General features: G+C 45.9%; 1 protein-coding gene across 1 annotated transcript in view; it reads right to left on the bottom strand.

Annotated features, from left to right (window-relative positions):
• The window catches only part of CPNE9 (copine family member 9), a 228500-nt gene that overhangs the window by 136275 nt on the left and 71918 nt on the right, over window positions 1-20307 (bottom strand). The window contains exon 4 of the mRNA XM_044301241.1: window positions 20076-20179. Within this exon, the coding sequence (XP_044157176.1) occupies window positions 20076-20179 (104 nt within the window). The remainder of the gene's footprint in view (window positions 1-20075; window positions 20180-20307) is intronic.

Genomic DNA, 20307 nt, shown 5'->3' with positions numbered 1-20307 from the left:
TATAATAGCAGAGCCTTATGAAGGTATGTGCACTATATGGGGGAACGTCCACCTATATCAAGATATACAGAGCATTTATAGGGCATCTATCACCGGAAAACGACAACTGATTGGATCAAATTATAAAGTTAAACATATATTTGTATTATAAATCCTGAAATATTCCAGTTTTCACCCCGGTCTTTAATCCCTTAGGGCTCATGCACACAAGCATGTGGCTGCTGCAGACCGATGCAGACTCATTCAACTTAAATGGGTCCGTGGTCCATCCGCACCACAAAAAAATAGAACATTTTTTCGCGGTGTGGAGGCACGGACAGAAAATCACGGAAGCATCCCCTAAGTGCTTTGGTGGGGTTCCATGCCGCCATTCCGCACCGCACCCTCTAGATTGAGAACCCATTCAAGTGCCCGTATATTGCGGACCCGCTGTTCGGAAGCCGCAATACGGGCGCCAGCCAACTACGGTAGTGTGCATGAGCCCTTACAAGTAATCCTATTCAGCTCGTGCTGTGTACATGTCATGACATAGTATACTCACTACATCCTCTTACTTAGTATGGCTGTATAGCTGATCCGGGACGGCTCTTACTGGGAGTAGTCAAAGTGCTGGATGGGTGACTACTCCCCATGTTCTAGGCCAGGTTTTGCCAGGCCTAAAATCCAGCCAGCACTGCTCGTATTCTACAGTGGATTTACTGGCCCAGCATATTCAAAGAAGTGGAAGTTTTGTAAGTATTGCCCGACCTGCCAGATAACTAGACCCCAGCCACATTTCCGTAGTCCCCTGGCACCTCTCCCGATTATCGAAGTACCGCTTGACCGAATAGCTATGGACCTCATAGGCCCAGTACCGAAGTCCGCCAGAGGGCATCAACACATCTTAGTCATTCTAGACTACGCCACTCGGTACCCGGAGGCGGTGCCACTGCAACATACCCCGGCCAAACTCATAGCTAAGGAGTTAATAGAGATGTTTTCCCGAGTGGGACTACCTAAAGAGGTTCTGACCGACCAAGGGACCCCTTTTATGTCCAAGGTGATGAGGGAACTCTGTAAGTTGCTGCACATAAAACAACTATGGACGTTTGTTTGCCATCCGCAAACAGACGGTCTGGTGGAAAAGTTTAACCAAACATTAAAAAATATGTTCAAAAAGGTAGTGTCAAAATATGAGAAGGACTGGTACCTCCTTCTGCCCTTTCTCATGTTCGCAGAGCGAGAGGTGCCCCAGGCCTCTATTGGGTTCTCGCCCTTCGAACTACTATACGGCAGACACCCTCGCGGTCTCTTGGACGTGGCCAAAGAGGCGTGGGAACAACAACCCACTCCACATAAAAGTGTAATTGAGTACGTTACCCAGATGCAAGATCGGATAGAGACAGTGTTGCCTCTTGTTAGGGAGCATATGGAGGCAGATCAGCGAGCCCAGAGTCGGGTCTGGATCTTTAACCCGGGTGATCAGGTTTTGGTTCTGGTGCCGACCGTGGACATTAAGTTCCTGGCTAGGTGGCAAGGGCCCTATAAGGTACTTGAGAAAATTGGAGATGTAGACTACAAGGTACACCAGCCAGGGCGGCGAAAGCTGGCGCAGGTTGACCATGTGAATTTACTCAAACCGTGGAAAGATAGGGAAACCTGTACTGAAGACAGCCCGCGGCCGGGTTTTCCAGGAGAAGAGGTACCGGCCCCTCTGTCTGATGCAAGAGAGGCAGCTGCCACAGTGAAAATTGCTGACAGCCTCTCCTCTAAACAGACTCAGGAAGCCAGGGAGTTTGTTAGTCGGAACACGGATGTGTTCTCGAACCTCCCTGGACGCACTTCCATAATCCAGCATGACATTGTCACTGAGCCTCAGGCAAAAGTCAGATTAAAACCATATCGGGTACCCGAGGCTCGGCGACAAGCCATATCAGAGGAGGTGCAGCTAATGTTGCAGCTAGACGTCATTGAGGAGTAAAGTGAGTGGGCCAGTCCTATAGTATTGATACCCAAGCCGGACGTGATGTTTAGGTTTTGTAATGACTTTCAAAAACTTTACGAGGTTTCCAAATTCGATGCGTATCCTATGCCCTGGGTGGATGAGCTCATCAAGAGGCTAGGACAAGCCAGATATTTTTCTGTTTTGGACCTCATGAAAGGGTACTGGCAGGTGCCTTTAATGGAGGCTGCCAAAGAGAAAACTGCCTTCATCACGCCTGAGTGGCTGTATCAATATAAGGTCTTACCCTTTGGTCTGCATGGCACCCCGCCAATTTTTAGCGACTAATGGACATTGTGCTTCGTCCACATCGTCGGTACGCTTTGGCTTACCTGGGCGATATTGTCATTCACAGTACCGACTGGGAAAGTCACCTACCCAAAATGCAGGCTGTAGTGGACTCCCTTCGGAAAGCTGGTCTAACTGCTAACCCAAAAAAATGTGCGATAGGGTTAGAGGAGACTAAGTACCTGGGGTATGTCATTGAGCGCGGAGTCATCAAACCCCAAGTGAACAAAATAGAGGTGATACGGAATTAGCCCCGACCTGTCACCACTAGGCAAATAAAGTCATTCCTGGGAATGGTGGGCTATTACATGAGGTTTGTTCCCCACTTTGCTACTCTAGCTGAGCCCTTGACAGGACTCTTGAAGGGACTCAAGTCTACGATGGTTCGCTGGGAAGATCGGGCAGAAGAGACTTTATCTGATTTGAAGTTGGCCCTGTGCGGGTCCCCGGTTTTGCTGACGCCCGACTTCAAAAGAGAGTATATAGTACAGACCGATGCCTCCAAAGTAGGCCTTGGTGCTATACTGTCTCAGGAAGTCAACGGGGAGGAGCATCCCGTTGTCTTCCTCAGCCTTAAGCTCACCCCAGCCGAGACCCGGTATAGTATAGTGGAGAGAGAGTGCCTGGCTATCAAGTGGGCACTCGAGTCTCTCCGCTATTATTTATTATGGATAAAATTCCGCCTGGTGACCGACCACTCCCCTCTCAAGTAGATGAGCCAGTCCAAGGACAGAAATGCCTCACAGCATGTGCTGCTGGGCCGATTTACAGCCAGGTGAGGTCAAATACCGGACCAGATTTTAAGTGCATTTTTGGCAGCACCTGGCTGTCCTTAAATAGGCAGTTGGGCTAAGAAGCGAAGTCTCTGTGTTGGGATCTGTGAGTCTTGTGTCTGGATGAAGGCTTGCTACCTCTTTGGCATGAAAACAGGTTGGTGCTGCTATCAGCAAGGACTCTTTGAGGCAGAATTGCCGCATAGTGTGAATTACCACCAACACCGCAAGGTGACTTTTTGCTTGTTTATGACTACTTGTTTTGTCACTTGCCTAAAGTGTGAATAAAACACTGAAATCTTTGATCCAAAGAACTTGTTGTTGCCTCTATACTGCGTCCGCTAATCCTGTCTACCAGAGCGAAACCGCACAGAAGCTACACCTAGATATATTGCTTGCATTCTAGTGTCAGACTATAGGCGGTATGTGCACGATTATGCTGTATTACATAAATTTTTCTAATATTTCTATACTACATTTTTTTTCTGTGCTCACATGTTGCTCTGCACCTTGTACGTGTGTTATTGTTCTATTTCTCTGCCTTTTAATATAAATTATTCATAAAAAAAAAAATATGTATAGTTACTTCTCCAGCATACATGTGTCTTCAGGCGAAACAGCCGCATATCACATATTACTTCCCGTGTATCCAGAGAGAGTGACCCGGGTGATCCCAGCTACAAGAAAAGCCTCTCATAAATGAATTATGGGCTGACTACAGCTCATCTCCCCGACGAGCGAGATCCTCCTGTTTATCGAGCTGACGGAGCGGCTTAATTAAATGTAATAACGAGATATCTGTAAATGACTGAGATCTCGCCAAGATTCCTCCTCCCCGGTTCACTCAGAAACAATTAGACACCCGACATTTCCTCTAAAGGGGGCAATTTGCAGATTCCTTGGCTTCACTATGAGTCGAGAGGCGTTGTGAATCACTGACATCAGCGTTCTGCCAGTGGGCACTGTACCCTCTGCCAGGCGCACAGTCATCACACAGCCGCTCATAAACCACCGTCATTTGCTCGAGATTGTTCTCGTTTTGAATGAATCATTTCCATTTTTGTTTAAAAAAAAATAATTATAATAATTTAAGGGATTGTTCAGGATTCGAAAAAAGGGAGACTGATTTTTCTTTCTAAAAACACAGCGCCACCCTAACGCTTGGGTTCTGTCTGGTACTGCAGCTCAATCTCATTTACTACAATAGGGATGGGCTGCTATACCAGACACATCCATCATATTACTGTATCCGTACCCACCATGTGCCATTTATAATACCAGAGTCTTCGTATGTAGGCGAGGGGCCTTTAGGCCTCATCAGGCACCAGGGCCCAGATGTGACAGATACATCTACACCCCCTATAGATTCACTCCTGACTCCTGCACAGTTCATTAATTAAAGCTTGCACCTGCTTTAGTTGTCAGGAGTGCCACATACCTGTGCCTATCAATAGAGTAGAAAGCAAAATCAAATTGAAGCCTACTGGCCCCATCCAGAGCTTGAAGCACCCATCCTTGTTAGTCCCATACTTGGCATCAGTCCCCATTTTGCTGGGACAGTCTTGCCGACTGGGCTATAAATTGAGCAAGACTTGTGCAAACCCCACCCAAAATGGGCATTCTTGCGGCTCAACTGTCCTGATTTTGACTTTAAACATTGGTACCTTAGGGGCTTAGGTTCTTACAACCCAATAAGAACTAGGATGCAGCGAGCCCGAGCTGGAGTCCCTCTAATTTCTGTAGTCCCTTGACTGAATGGGTGGCATCTATGGCATGTAGGCGAGAGATGAGCGAATGAATTCTGAAATTTAACCTGAATTAAAAAAAAAAAAAGATTCTAATCGATTTGGGAGAATCAAAGAGACTGCGAGGGAAAGAGGGGAGAGGGAGGGAGAGAGAGAGAGAGAGAGAGAGAGAGAAAGAGAGAGAGAGAGAGGAAGACAGAGGGAGAGAGAGAAAAGAAGAGATGAGAAGAGAAAGATAGAGAGATAGAGAGGAGAGAGAGAGGGCAAAGAGAGGAGAGAGAGAGGTTGAGAGAAAGGAGAGAGATGAGAGAGAGATTGAAGGAGAGGTAAAGAGAATTTAAAGGGAGGAGAGAGGGAGGGAGGTGAAGAGAAAAAGCGAGAGAGACAGAGGGAGAGAGAGAGACAAAGGGAGAGAAAAAGAGATGACAAGAGAGAGGAAAGAGAGAGAAGGGTGAGAGAAACGTAGAGAAAGGAGAGAGGAAAAGAGAGCGATAGAGAGGGGGAGAGAGCGCACATTCCAGGCAATCAGAGCACTTTCGATTTGGGTAGAATTCATTTGGATTCATCTAAATTGGACCAAAATCTAATTTTTCCATCTCCAATGTAGGCCCTTACACTCCCCAATCTACCTATTTTATTAATTGTCCTGGGCCTGGTCTGAGATGGTTGTGGTCAAATTGAGGGGGCTCAAAGGGTCACTTATGGCGGAGGGGGGGGGGGGGGGGGGCTCAGTATAGATTTTTTACTTACTGGAGCCCAGACGCTTCAGATTGTTCTTCTCCCCAGACATAATGTTGGGAGATAAGAAGTCATGCCACTGAGCTATTATCTCAGCCTTCTCCCACACCTATGTACTAGCCTGGCCTCGTCCGTATAGCCTCCGCGGTCAGATCGCGTACCGCGCCGCATCCTTCCGTCTGACATTTCACCGGCTGCATCTTCCTCCTGCATCTGCTGCTATATTTGGATGTGTAAGTGTGTATAATCAGGTATTGCCGGCAGAGGACGACGCGCCTGACCCCGTTTCCTCTTTTCTAGCTAATTAATTTCAGTGGAAATGCACTGGAAACATTTCTGGCAAATTTACTGTGAAATCTTCCTCGTCCTGTAATTCATTAGCACAGCGTGAAGATCCGTCTCCCGGCCCCTAATCCTACTATTTGTTCGAGAGCTCTTATAAGTCTAGGACTGCACTGAAGTACAAGGCGCGCTCGCCCGTGAGGAAGTTCCGCTGCGGGGGAGTTAATGAGGCTTTATATGGCGTCTCATTAATGGCTAATGTGGGAGACCACTTCACCCACAACTTGTAAGTGGTCTGTGACCAACTGGCGGTGACAATATTTGTAGTCAGACAGGGCATACACATGGGCGTTACTGCCAGGAGAGTAGCTATGGGGGTCTATTTCCACATAGACATAAGGTGTAGTTAATGGGGTTTTCTAGTAGTTAAAGAATTTGTTTTTAAACTATTTAATTTCTTCCCCCTTAGCAGTACCTGTGAAGAGATCTATACTTACCTTCTCCTTGCCACTCCATGTCTTCACTGTACTTCCCGTCCCCACATGTCACGTACACCAATGGCACTAATTACTGACCTCAGTGGTGACGTGTTCCAAAATGGCACTTCACTGCTGGGCCACGTGTCGCTTGGGGACACTGCTGAGGCCAGTCACTGGCACCAGCAGCACATCTCACTCTGTCCATGTGGAAGTTGACTGGTGGAGATGCAGTGAAGACAGCGCTTGAGCCGGAAAGGAGCAGTGGGAAGCAGGTAAGTATAGATATTTCCATATGTATTGCTAAGATCCTGGAAAACCCCCTTTAATGACCCATCCTTGGAATTTTATCAGATCGGTAAGGTTCCAAATACTACTACCCTCACCAATCGCTTTACTGCAGCTCTGCTCCCATTTGGAATCACTCAGCTCTATCCACTGTGTAGTGTCCGGGCCTGGTTACTGCAGCTGTATTCCCAACCAGAACCCCACAGCTCTATCCACTGTGTAGTGTCCGGGCCTGGTTACTGCAGCTGTATACCCAACCAGAACCCCACATCTCCATCCACTGTGTAGTGTCCGGGCCTGGTTACTGCAGCTGTATTCCCAACCAGAACCCCACATCTCCATCCACTGTGTAGTGTCCGGGCCTGGTTACTGCAGCTGTATTCCCAACCAGAACCCCACATTTCCATCCACTGTGTAGTGTTCGGGCCTGGTTACTGCAGCTGTATTCCCAACCAGAACCCCACAGCTCCATCCACTGTGTAGTGTTCGGGCCTGGTTACTGCTGCTCAGCTTTCTATTGGAACTACACAGCTCCATCCACTGTTTAGTAGCCGGGCCAGATTACTGCAGCTGTGCTCCCAACCAGACCGCTACTGCGCCATCCACTGTGTAGTGTCCGGGCCTGGTTACTGGACCTGTGCTCCCAACTAGAAACCCCCCGCTCCATCCACTATGTTGTGGCCAGGCCTGATTACTGCAGTTCTGCTTCCATTCACTTTGGTTTTAATATTTGATAATAATTAAAACCATTATATTGTTAGTAATATTGTTTGGGAATATTGAGGAATCAGCTGTCGTTTGTAGGTTCATTTTGTTGTATCTGATATTTCTAGCTACTTCTGATATTGTACTAATTGGGTTCAGACCCCTCCCCACGCCTTATTTTATAGTTTAAAACATATACACTGTTAGGGCTCAAGCACACGACCGTATGTATTTTACCGTCCGCAAAAAAGTGGATTCGCTAAAAAGAAGGATGATGTCCATGTGCATTCTGTATTTTGCGGAACGGAACAGCTGGTCCCTAATAGAACAGTCTTATCCTTGCCTGTAATGTGGACAATAATAGGACATGTTCTATTTTTTTGCGGAACAGAAATACGGATATACGGAAATGGAATGCACACGGAGTAACTTGCGTTTTTTTTTTTTTGTGGACCTATTGAAATGACTGGTTCCGCATATGGTCTGCAAAAAAAATGGAATGGACATGGAAAGAAAATACGTTGATGTGCATGAGCCCTTATGGCTAGTATAGGATCTGCAGGGGCGGGGCAAAATCCAGTGTTAGGCTCCACCCCAGCAGACCCTGCAACAGACATAACAGTGTATAGGCCTGGATGACAGGTTCCTCTGAAGGTTCCTGTGCAGTTTGGGCTTTGCCGTTCCTGTCGCTGTAATGTGACAATTGCTTTTCTTATATTAGCCTTCCAGTTACCGGTAGTTAAAATATATATATATGCAGCAGAGATCAAGGTAACGGTGTGTGCACCACATTCCTACTAGCGGAAGATAAAAGATTCTCCCTTTTGCATGCTTCCAGTACAATTCCATTATATGAACATAAAAATAGACCCTTTTTTTAATCCGACACGTACGATTCATTCACCGGGAGTGTGCAGCCCCCACTGACTCATCACCGTTGTGTTGAATGGCGTTGTGCGTAATGATGTACCTTGACTTGCAAATTTGCTTCTGTCTGTTGACTTGACAGTGGGAAAGCTTAGAAAATGTCACAAACGTCCTGAATTTTTCATTTAGATGTGAGAAACAGACTGTGAGGGAAGAGCGGGGTTTAGGATATAATTAGGTGCAGGACTCGTCTGCACAGCAGGGAGAGTGACCCGGAGGAGACAATGCCCAGGCTGGTCTGACATATTGGATGACTTCCTTTCTCTGCCTTCTAAAAATTTTTTTAAAGGGCTTGTCCAGTTTTTGTCCTCGATGCTAAGCTGATTGCAGGGTGTGCTGATGGTGGCACCCCCAACGATCAGCTCCAATCTGTAGCAGAACCTGGCAGTAAGTGTTTGATTTTCCTACAGTGCCACCACAAGGGAAATGAAGCATTGCACAGAACCCATTGAACTCAATGTGTAATGTGCATACATCCTGGGTCCTCCAGAAGGAGAGACGCTCTAGGTAGCCATTCTTTACTCTGGCTATAGCTGCAGGGGCCATGAATTAACTCATAAGCATTTAAACATGGGTCTTCTAAATCGAGGGGACACGGGGCCCCTGTTCTTGTCCCAGTGGTGGAACCTCCAGCGACCTCCTCTGTAGCATGCTGTTTGCTGGGCCAAAAACCAGTAACAACCTGTGATATACTCCAGGACTGCAGTCACAATTCTGATGGTTGCCATTGGAATCTGTCAGCAGCCTGTCGACAGACACACCCCTCGTAATAAGCAATGCAAAAGGTGCTTTTTTCTTTTTTGTTTTCAATCAGATTGCCGCATGTTGCCTGATAGAAAGACTAAGGCTCCTTTCACACTAGCGGCACGGACCTCCGGCAGGCTGTTCCGTCGGGTAAACAGCCTGTCGGATCCGTCCTGCCGCTAGTGACCGTGTGCCCCTGGACTGCCGCTCCGTCCCCTTTGACTATAATGGGGGCGGTGCGGAGTTCCGGCGGAGGCACGGCAGCGAGAGGCTGCCGGAATAAATGTCTGACATGTCGTAGTTTTATTCCGGCTGCCGTGCCTCCGCCGGAACTCCGCCCCCATTATAGTCAATGGGGACGGAGCGGCAGTCCGGGGGCACACGGTCACTAGCGGCAGGAAGGATCTGACAGGCTGTTCATCTGACGGAACTGCTTGCGGGGGTCCGTGCCGCCAGTGTGAAAGTAGCATTAAATTGCATAAAAGATACACCATGTAACTGCTAGGGGCCCGAGGTAAAAACGGGGCCTGACCCTGAACTTCTTCCCCTACCTCCCATGAGACGGCCATAGGGTTTTTATCGGCAGCAGCTAGAGTTCGTCTGTACAGATTTATGTCTATTGAGAATTATATCAGCCATATGATTGTATATCTAGTTAGCGCCCCCTAGTGGTGACTGCAGGAAGCCAGAATTTTATCATTTACTTCTATGACCATGTGAAAGCAAGCAGGAGATTGACATTTTGTATGATTGTGGACATTGGGTATTTTTATCTTCGGACTCGTCCCATAGCTAGGAATTATGCAAGTACATATGTACAGTCGTGGCCAAAAGTTTTGAGAATTACATAAATATTGGAAATTGGAAAAGTTGCTGCTTAAGTTTTTATAATAGCAATTTACATATACTCCAGAATGTTATGAAGAGTGATCAGATGAATTGCATAGTCCTTCTTTCCACTGCATTTCATTGCTGTCAGTAAAGGACCTGCTGAGATCATTTCAGTAATCGTCTTGGTAACTCAGGTGAGAATGTTGACGAGCACAAGGCTGGAGATCATTATGTCAGGCTGATTGGGTTAAAATGGCAGACTTGACCTGTTAAAAGGAGGGTGATGCTTGAAATCATTGTTCTTCCATTGTTAACCATGGTGACCTGCAAAGAAACGCGTGCAGCCATCATTGTGTTGCATAAAAATGGCTTCACAGGCAAGGATATTGTGGCTACTAAGATTGCACCTCAATCAACAATTTATAGGATCATCAAGAACTTCAAGGAAAGAGGTTCAATTCTTGTTAAGAAGGCATCAGGGCGTCCAAGAAAGTCCAGCAAGCGCCAGGATTGTCTCCTAAAGAGGATTCAGCTGCGGGATCGGAGTGCCACCAGTGCAGCGCTTGCTCAGGAATGGCAGCAGGCAGGTGTGAGCGCATCTGCACGCACAGTGAGGCCAAGACTTTTGGAAGATGGCCTGGTGTCAAGAAGGGCAGCAAAGAAGCCACTTCTCTCCCAAAAAAACATCAGGGACAGATTGATCTTCTGCAGAAAATATGGTGAATGGACGGCTGAGGACTGGGGCAAAGTCATATTCTCCGATGAAGCCTCTTTCCGATTGTTTGGGGCATCAGGAAAAAGGCTTGTCCGGAGAAGAAAAGGTGAGCGCTGCCATCAGTCCTGTGTCATGCCAACAGTAAAGCATCCTGAGACCATTCATGTGTGGGGTTGCTTCTCATCCAAGGGAGCGGGCTCACTCACAATTTTGCCCCAAAACACAGCCATGAATAAAGAATGGCACCAAAACACCCTCCAACAGCAACTTCTTCCAACAATCCAACAACAGTTTGGTGAAGAACAATGCATTTTCCAGCACGATGGAGCACCGTGCCATAAGGCAAAAGGGATAACTAAGTGGCTCGGGGACCAAAACGTTGACATTTTGGGTCCATGGCCTGGAAACTCCCCAGATCTTAATCCCATTGAGAACTTGTGGTCAATCCTCAAGAGGCGGGTGGACAAACAAAAACCCACTAATTCTGACAAACTCCAAGAAGGGATTATGAAAGAATGGGTTGCTATCAGTCAGGAATTGGCCCAGAAGTTGATTGGGAGCATGCCCAGTCGGATTGCAGAGGTCCTGAAAAAGAAGGGCCAACCCTGCAAATACTGACTCTGCATAAATGTCATGTAATTGTCGATAAAAGCCTCTGAACCGTATGAAGTGCGAGTAATTATATTTCACTACATCACAGAAACAACTGAAACAAAGATCTAAAAGCAGTTTAGCAGCAAACTTTGTGAAAACTAATATTTGTGTCATTCTCAAAACTTTTGGCCACGACTGTGTATATATCAGTCCAGTGTGCCTTTAAATTGAGCTCATTCCCCCGTCCTCTAAATTCCTATGGCTTCTCAGCTTCTTATGGCGCCAAACGAAATCACCTCCGTCCCTCCACCAGCAAAAATCTGTCATCTCCTCAAAGCGACAGGAAGCAATTAGCATAAATTAGCATGAGACAAGAAGCGTGCACATGGCTCCAAAAGTTAACGCTCTGAAGCCGTCACATAAGAAATGACCATGTATCTGCCAGCGCCCGCGCCGAACCGCGCCGGAGAGTGTGAAATTATTCCAATAGCCTCGCGCGCGGCAGAATGCATGACTGGCACTTGGCAGCTCTGTAAATCCCAGCGGTACGGTCCATTCAATGGCACGTTACAGAAGTTTGACCTTTTCGGCCTAGCGCCAGCGAAGAAAGGGTTTGGATGGCGGTTTCGCACTGTCACTCAGAGGCCGGGGAGACTTTTTCTATGGTTTGTCATCAGCATCCCAGACGCTACTAAATATTTATGTGTTGTTTCTAAGAGGAAACTTGCAGGCTTGCTGAGTGGAATAAAGCGGCCTGTCCTCCTCCCCCCCCATTGACATATTTTTATAGTTGGCACTGATAATAATAATCTACCTTATGCCCAGGGGGTTAAATATAATCCACAGGGCCCCATAGCAAAATAAGACGGGGCCCCCACTAACTACCGTGAGAAATTTAAATCAGCAGCATAAGTAGCAATAATTAAAGGAATGTATAACAGCAACATATATTAGAAAACCAACATTATAGCAAAAAGCCGCCATATTGTTATTCCCCCAATAAGGATACAAATGTTCTTGAACCTGATTGGGGCCCCTCAACCTCTGGGCCCCATAGTAAGTGCCGTGGCTATAGTTATGCCCATGCTTATGTATGTTAGAGGTCTCCCTAGACTGCAGCCTGTAGAGGGATATTGTTCATCCTGATTTCCCTAATTCAAGAATATAACACCAAAGCTACAGTAAAGACTGACACTTACAGAGTGGAGGGTAAGCTGGAAAAAGTTGCATTTCACATACAAAAAGAGTGAGATGGAAGGGGTTGGATTTTACAACCATTTTCCAACCTGTAGGAGGACATTGCTCGTCCTGATCTTCCTGAATTAGGCCTCATGCACACGGCCGTATGTATTTTGACGTCCGTATGCATTCCGTATTTTGCGGACGGAACATCTGGCCCCTAATAGAACTGTACTATCCTTGTCCGTAATACGGACAACAAAAGGACATGTTCTATTTTTTTTGTGGAACGGAAATACGGACATGCAGAAACGGAATGCACACGGAGTAACTTCCGTTTTATTTGCGGACCCATTGAAATAAATGGTTCCAAAAACGGTCCGCAAAAAAAAAACGGAACAGACACGGAAAGAAAATAAGTTTGTGTGCATGAGCCCTAAGGTTGATTTCTATACATGTTTCTATCTGAAGTGGGGCACTGTTCATCCTGATCTAGTTGATCCATGAATATAATGTCAAAACAACAGTAAAGACTGACACTTATAAAGGCTGATAGGAGGAGTTAGCTGGGGAGGGGGGCTTTTATTTTACAAACACTTCCCTTTCCTACCTGTGTATGGGCACTGTTCATCCTGTTCTACCTGATTCAGCAATATAATTTGAGAACTACAGTAAAGACTGATATTTGTAAAGATAGTTTGTAGGAGCGAGAAAGGTGGGAGGGATTGTATTTCACAAACACTTCTCTACCCGGAGAGAAATATTTTTCATCCTGACCTAAGGTACCTGATTCGCAAATAGAATGTAAAAATGACAGTTAAGACTGACACGTGTAAAAACATTTTGGTAGAAGAGAGTAAGATGGGATAGTTAGTGTAGGTCTTCTTGACTTAGAAATATAATGCCAAAATGACAGTAAAGACTGACACTTATATAGGCAGCAGGATCTAAAACTCCTTTACATTAAGCAGTTACAGTCCGGATATGACTGTCTGTCTCTTCGCTTGTATCAAGGTGTCATCTAATTGTACACAGGTCGGCAATATCTGTGCTTGCTTTATAATAAAATGACAATAATTACAGTAAAACATCTGGGATCCGCACATCACAAATCCCATCGCCGGTGGATTTAATTACATACAATACAATATGGTTATTTGCTGGCTGCCGTGGAGGGGTGTCTCATCGTCTCTGGGGTCTATTCATCTTATTGCTCCAGATACCAGACCATAAACAGTCCTCGCCCTTCTGCTGGAAATCTAATTAACCACAGCTCAGCTCCACGCTCTGCCGGTCCGGGAAAGAAGTGCGGGGGGGAGACGCTGTGCAGTGAACACCGACGGGTGGCGCTTTAATGGGATCCATATTCTTAATTATTTACACCAGACACCTGCCATAAATGCATCTGCAGCTTTCCCATTATACAGTATATTATAAAACCGGCTGCCTGTAGCCACCACTAGAGGGAGCTCAGTGCATGGTAATTCATACAGTTGCCACTAAACTCAATGTAAGCTGTAAAAAGCTCTGTGAACTGAGCGCCCCCTAGTGGCAGCTGAAGGAAAATGCTATGGTTTCATGTACGGAAGAGTCCTGCCTTGCGTTACACAGATACCCCACTGATTTCAATGGACACTGTGTAATGCTTCATTTCACCTGTGGTGGCGCCTTCCACGTAAAAACCGCAAAAGGGAAAATAGAAGCATGAGCGTACAAACAATCCAATCTAGCTTCAAAATAAAAGGGGAAGTTACTTGTGATCATGCAGGGGTTATCTTCCTACTGGGGTGCCCTTGTGGCCTCCAGTATGTAGGACGAACTATGAGAAAAATTAAAACGAGAGTCCAAGAACATATCTGGAATATCAAGAAAGGCTTAGAAACACATAGCGTCTCTTTGCATTTTAAAAAAGTACATGAGAAGGATCCCAGTGGGCTAATATTCACTGGTATAGAAAAGGTTAATCAGAAGTGGCGGGGAGGAGATCCGATGGCTAAAATAGGCCGATGTGAGGTAGAAGGGATCTACAGATATTGGATATGGAATCATGGATATGTTTTATGTTGCTAGTCATGTGATCGGGAAAGCTATGTGTTCTAGACATCGGGTGGTTTGGGAAAATGAAGAATGGCATAATATTGAGAAGGATAGAATGTTTTACAAGATAGATGGCGGAAATATGTTTGTTTTAAAGAAATACTATTATTTTAATGTTTTAATTTATGTTTTAGGCCTCATGCACACGACCTTCGTTGTGTCCAGTGTCCGTTGTTCCGTTTTTCCGTGATTTTCTGCGGACCCATTGACTTACAATGGGTCCCAGGAAAACTCGGCTAATGCACCGTTTGTCATCCGCGTCCGTGTTTCCAGTCCGTGAAAAAAATATAACCTGTCCTATTTTTTTCACGGACAACGGTTCGCGGACCCATTCAAGTCAATGGGATCTGTGAAAAAACACGGAGGCACACAAGATTGTGGCAAACTTGACTTAGATTTTTTTTACTTTCCTTCAGGTCTTGAGATCCTCCAAAAATAAAGGAAGACACACGGAAACAAAAACGGACACGGATCACGGAACAACGGAACCCCTTTTTGCGGACCGCAAAAAAATACTGTCGTGTGCATGAGGCCTTAATGTAATCGTGAGAAGCCTCTCCTATCCCAGGTCCGTATAAACTAGACGGCCATATGAGGGTGGAGTATGCGCCCCTGATGAAGCGAAACCTAGGTCGGGCAGAGACACGAGGGCTGTTACAGCTTTTTGATATGCCTATTATCCTGCTACCTTTGTGAGTATAATAAATTATTTATTTTACTGCTCTTGGTGGTCCTTCACTATTTGCGCATCCTTTGGTTCCTACAGAAGGATTGAACTGGAAGTCGAAGGGATTTCTGTGGGTCGTTTCGATGTTCGACTGTGTGTCTTTATACTGGATGCCTTCTGGACTTGAGCAGCGCGGTCTTTACTACGATTTCTTAACATCTTAAACTGGTTTTACGCTTTCTGCATACGTTTTATGCCATAGACTGATGTAGAGTAGGATAAGGAAGCACCAAAATGCTTTAGGAGTTACCTTATCCCAGACAGAGAAGTCCGCCCTCCCCCCCAGTGTCCATCCATGGGTACTGACGTCAACAAGCCAAGGTGTCCGTAGCCTCCCAAGATGGTGACTGTCTTCTCTACAGTGTAGACACAGATACAGGACATCCATAGCTGTATCTGCGCTTGCACAGTAAAAGGCGCAGCCGCCACCATCCTGGGAAGACATGAATGCAGATGGCTATGGGGCGCCACTTGTTCTCAGTGCATTTTGTGACACAGAATTTTATTTTGTGACATACACCACTCACAAAAACTTAGGGATATTTGGCTTTCGGGTGAAATTTATGGAAAACATAAAAAGTTCTGGCTCCAGTGATATTATATGATGAAAGTCGGGCATTTACATAGAAGCAGCAATGGTGAGTTCCTCATCTCAAACAATTTATTGAAACAAAAGCCAACATCAGTGCTGGGTACACCGCCACAAAAATGTCAGTGTCCCAGGAACTTGTTATGTGGCCTTCAGCATCAATTCCAGTCGACTTATTGTCTGAGGCATGGCATCCCACTCTTCTTGAAGGGTGGCCTTCAGGTCATTGAGGTTCTGGGGTACAGAGTTACGAGCCTCTACATGGCTACTTAGCTGATCCCATAGGTTTTCAATGGGATTCAGGTCTGGAGAAAGTGCAGGCCACGCCATTTGAGGTCCCCCAGTCTCCAGCAGCCGTTCTCTAATGATGCAACCTCAATGAGCTGACGCATTGTCCTCCATAAAGATTAAATTAGGCCGGTGTTGATCATGCAGAGGCACAATGACTGGATTAATGATGTTATTCAAGTAGTATGGGCTTGTCACTAGTACTATTCACAAAGTGTAGGACGGTTCTGTATTGACTAGACACACCTGACCACACTGTAATACCACCACCGCCAAAGGCTCGTCTGGAGACAACAGTGGCTGATGAATAGCGCACTCCTTGACGTCTCCAACATCGTTGACGACCATCATTTCTGCTCAGCATGAATCGACTTTCATCAGTGAACAGCACTGATGACCACTGGTCCCTCGTCCAGCGTAGATGCTCCCTGGCCTATGCAAGATGATTACGCCTGTGCCCGATGGTCTCATCAGGTATCCTTGCAGGTCGTTAGCATTCAGATCCACGCTGATGTAAACGGTTTAGAATGGTCTAACGTGACACTTGGGTGCTTCGCCCCTCCCTTAAATGTGCCTGGAGCTGTGTGGCATTCATCATCCGGTTCCGCAGGGCATTGTTCACAATGAAGCGGTCATCAGTGTGGGATGTGGCCAAAGGACGTCCACTTCTCTGCCTTTCTGTGACTCTTCCACAACCTGCTGATGACACTCTGTGACGCTCTAAGCTCAGTGGCCACTTCCGCCTGAGAACATCCTGCTTGAAGCCTCGCAAAGGCGAGGTACTGCTGATCAATTGTTAGGTGTTGTCTGGGTCTCATGATGTCAAAATGTGAACAGCATGATGAGGAGGACTGTTTAAATCCCAATTCTAATTGAACCAGGAAATTTATTGGACGTTTCATGGAGTAAACACCTGTTGTGAATTTCTGCCATTAAGCTCCTTGTTAGAGAACAACAAGTTGTGCAAAAAGTACTGAAACGTTGAACAGTTGGACATGAGCATTCAAAAGTTTAGAGAAGGTCACATTAAGTTCATCCTGAAATTTCACCCACAAGCCAAATGTCCCTAACTTTTTGTGAGTAGTGTATAATTCTAAAAAATGTATTTTGTCTATACAAAATGCCCTGTGAACAAATGGAGCCCCCTAGACAGCAGCCTGAGATACAAGTACATGAGAAGAAGAGGACGACATATCTGATCCTTCCATAGAGGTAGATCTCTCTGTATTCCCGCTCCTGCGCAGATCCTGAACTCCACGCTGACGCAGATTTTTCCTTCCCTGACAACGTTCAGCTGTTTTCCAGCCTGACATGAGCCACTTAGAGATTGACAAGTCAATGTGCGTCTCTCCCCCAGGTTCTTAGGTCGATACAAGTTGTTTCCTGGGGAGATTCTCCTCTCGAGCGATTCACGCCGCTCCTTCGACGCCAACATCTTGACAGGCAGCATCTCAGTCCCTGCCGGGGGCCCCGATACCACGCAGGACATTTGCATTATGGCTGCAGATGAGCAAGGAGATCCCAACGTCCTCCTGATGCTCCTAGGCACTTGCAGTATTTAATACGTCCCCCCTCGTACAAAGAGAAACGGTTTTATTTCATGTCACTATGGAAGGGACGAGCCACGTGACATGGCTTGGGGCCCCGATGCAAAATATATAACAGGGCCCTGACTTACCATGTGCCATTTACAATACTGGTGGCTTTAGGACTTCTTAGACACCAGAGCCAAGTGGCAATTGCACCCTCTATGGCTATGTCCAGTTAAACCTCCATTTTACGTGGGACACCCCCCAAATTGACTAAGTGTGCACAAGGATGCACAAACCCCACCCCCTTTCCAACCCTGATCACAGGACACGCCCCTGAAGATCGAGACCATAGGCAAGTAGGGGTTCCACCCCATCACTGATATTAGAACATGCACCATAAGGATGATTTTACTCCATTAGCAAGAATATCTGCACTAGGGGCACTATTCAGCCACTAGGGGCGCTATTCTATTTGGCATAAACTGATATACACAGCAATAAGGCCTAATGGCAGGCAATGATATAGCATCTTGCACTAATTATCAATAGAGATGAGGTCAGAATAATATACCCCTCCACGCTGCTTATTATTGTACCTGGTGCCCTGTGCTTATTACAATTCCATCACATTATAATTGCACTATAATTCACATTACAAAAACAAAATCACTGCTCTCCTAACATAATAAAATACATTGTCTCGGCCCCTGGGGGGAGGGGTTTGGAGCTAAAGGGCATGTAACCATGCAGGGAGGCAAAGAAGTGGTTCCAGCACTAGAATCTTGTAATAAAAGATTCTTTATTGAACATGATTTAAAAAGTCCATATTGCACACAGCGAGACATCTTCCCACACCGGTCTACACGTTTCGGACTAAGCCTAGTCCTTATATTCTTGACAAGGATATAGAACCATGCAGATCTGTGAAAGAAAAGGCTGGGAGTAACAGGAGTCTGACCAAGTGTGGATATGCAGACGGAAGGAGAAGGGGCGGAATGCTGCAACGGCTGGTCATGATCAAGAGGTGAGTTTAATTGATTTTGACTCCTCCCTAGTTCACGCCCCTGAGTAGCTGATCCTTCCCACTAGGGAAGAGGGAGAACTATCACCTTGCTCAGGTGGAGGACGTGCGCACAATAGATGATGTTTGGTGTTTTCTGAATAATGTCATGATGTTAAAAGGAGACCCAACCATCTGAATAGCTCAGAATGCTCCATTTATACATGGACTAGGACTAGATCAATACTTTCTTTTATAGTTTATATATTGTAATTAGCAGTGATGCAGAGAGGTGACTAGTAGAGGGATCATGGCACCCAACAATCAGCTGTAATCTGTTAGAATCTATCTATCTAATCTATCTATCTACCTATCTATCTATCTTATATCTATCTGTCAATCTAATATCTATCAATCAATCTATCTGTCTAATATCTATCTATCTAAAGCCAAAAATTACCGCTGTTTAGTGAATAAACACACTTCTCTTTTACTTTTGGAAGTGCAGTGGTAATTTTTGGCTTTGTATTTTGGGGATTGAATCGCACCCATAACCGCTGGCACCCGCCTTCTAGATTTTTTGCTGTGCTGCTCACAACTTTCGGACTATCTATCCATCTAATATCTATTTTCTTTCTTTCTTTCTCTCTTTCCTTCTTTCTCTCCTTCTTATATTGTGTTTGCAGGTCACTGTCCCCACAGACATATATTATAAATAGATATCTTTCTCAGGCCTCATGCCCGGCCGTGACCGTATGGCGGCCTGCAAACAGAGGGTACGCAATATGAGTGCACCGGCCATGTGCTCCCCGCATCATGGATGCTGACCCATTCACTTGAATGGGTCCGCAATCCGGAGCTGCAGTGCAGAACAGAGGCACGGAACCGCACGGAAGCACTACGCAGTGCTTCCGTGGTGTTTCTGTCTGTGCCTCCGCACCGCAAAAAAATAGAACATGTTCTATTTTTTTGTGGAGCGGATCACGGACCCATTCAAATTGAATGGGTCTCGATCCATCTTGGCCGCCGCACGGATGTTGCCTGTGCATTGAGGAAAGCAAATTGCGGTCCCCAATGCACGGAACGGCCGTGTGCATGAGGCCACACAAGTTTCTGTCCCCAGGCACCGATGGGTTAATAGGCGTCCTCCCAGCAGGACTGGGGATGTTGTTGCCACAGTAACAAATATCTCTCCATAGATCCTGACTGTCCCACTTTCTCTCAGGTCCCTAATACAGACATGCACGTCATACCCATCACGGTTTGTGAACAGCCCAGTGTGTGGCGTATAACATTGAATGGATGAGGACAAATAAGGGGTTAAAAACTTTTGATTTTTGTAAGAATCATTTAAAAGGGTTGCATAAGATCAGAAAATAAGTTTTTCATGTGTATTGTAGGCCCTGCAGCACTTACTGATAAGGTCAATGTCTGCAGGGAGCACACAGGTGGGTGGCTGTGCAGTAGGCACTGGCACTAGGTGGCGCTGGTGAGTTTTTATGGGGATATAAATTGGGGGGTAATCAACATGATTGCAGAAGGTTCCCAACATTTAAAAAAGGTGTAAAATACTCACACGTCAAACCTTAAATTCTGCTTCTCTTCAAAGAAATAATCCAGCACGAACTTGCGGACAAAATCTGGATTCAGGGTGTTGTCGATAACCTCTGTCCGGCCAAACTGTGAGAAATACAAAATATATTGTAATTGGTCCGTATCTTTTAAAGGCCCTGCCTCATGTATTTTGTATGAAGAGCATGGTAGCTTAAAGTAGTTCTTCAACTTTTAACCAGATACAGAGCTCCAAA

Source organism: Bufo gargarizans, chromosome 7 (genome assembly GCF_014858855.1).
Source record: "Bufo gargarizans isolate SCDJY-AF-19 chromosome 7, ASM1485885v1, whole genome shotgun sequence".
Taxonomy (NCBI): domain Eukaryota; kingdom Metazoa; phylum Chordata; class Amphibia; order Anura; family Bufonidae; genus Bufo; species Bufo gargarizans.
The sequence above is the reverse complement of the archived record's forward strand: the minus strand, read 5'-3'. Positions and strand labels throughout refer to the sequence as shown.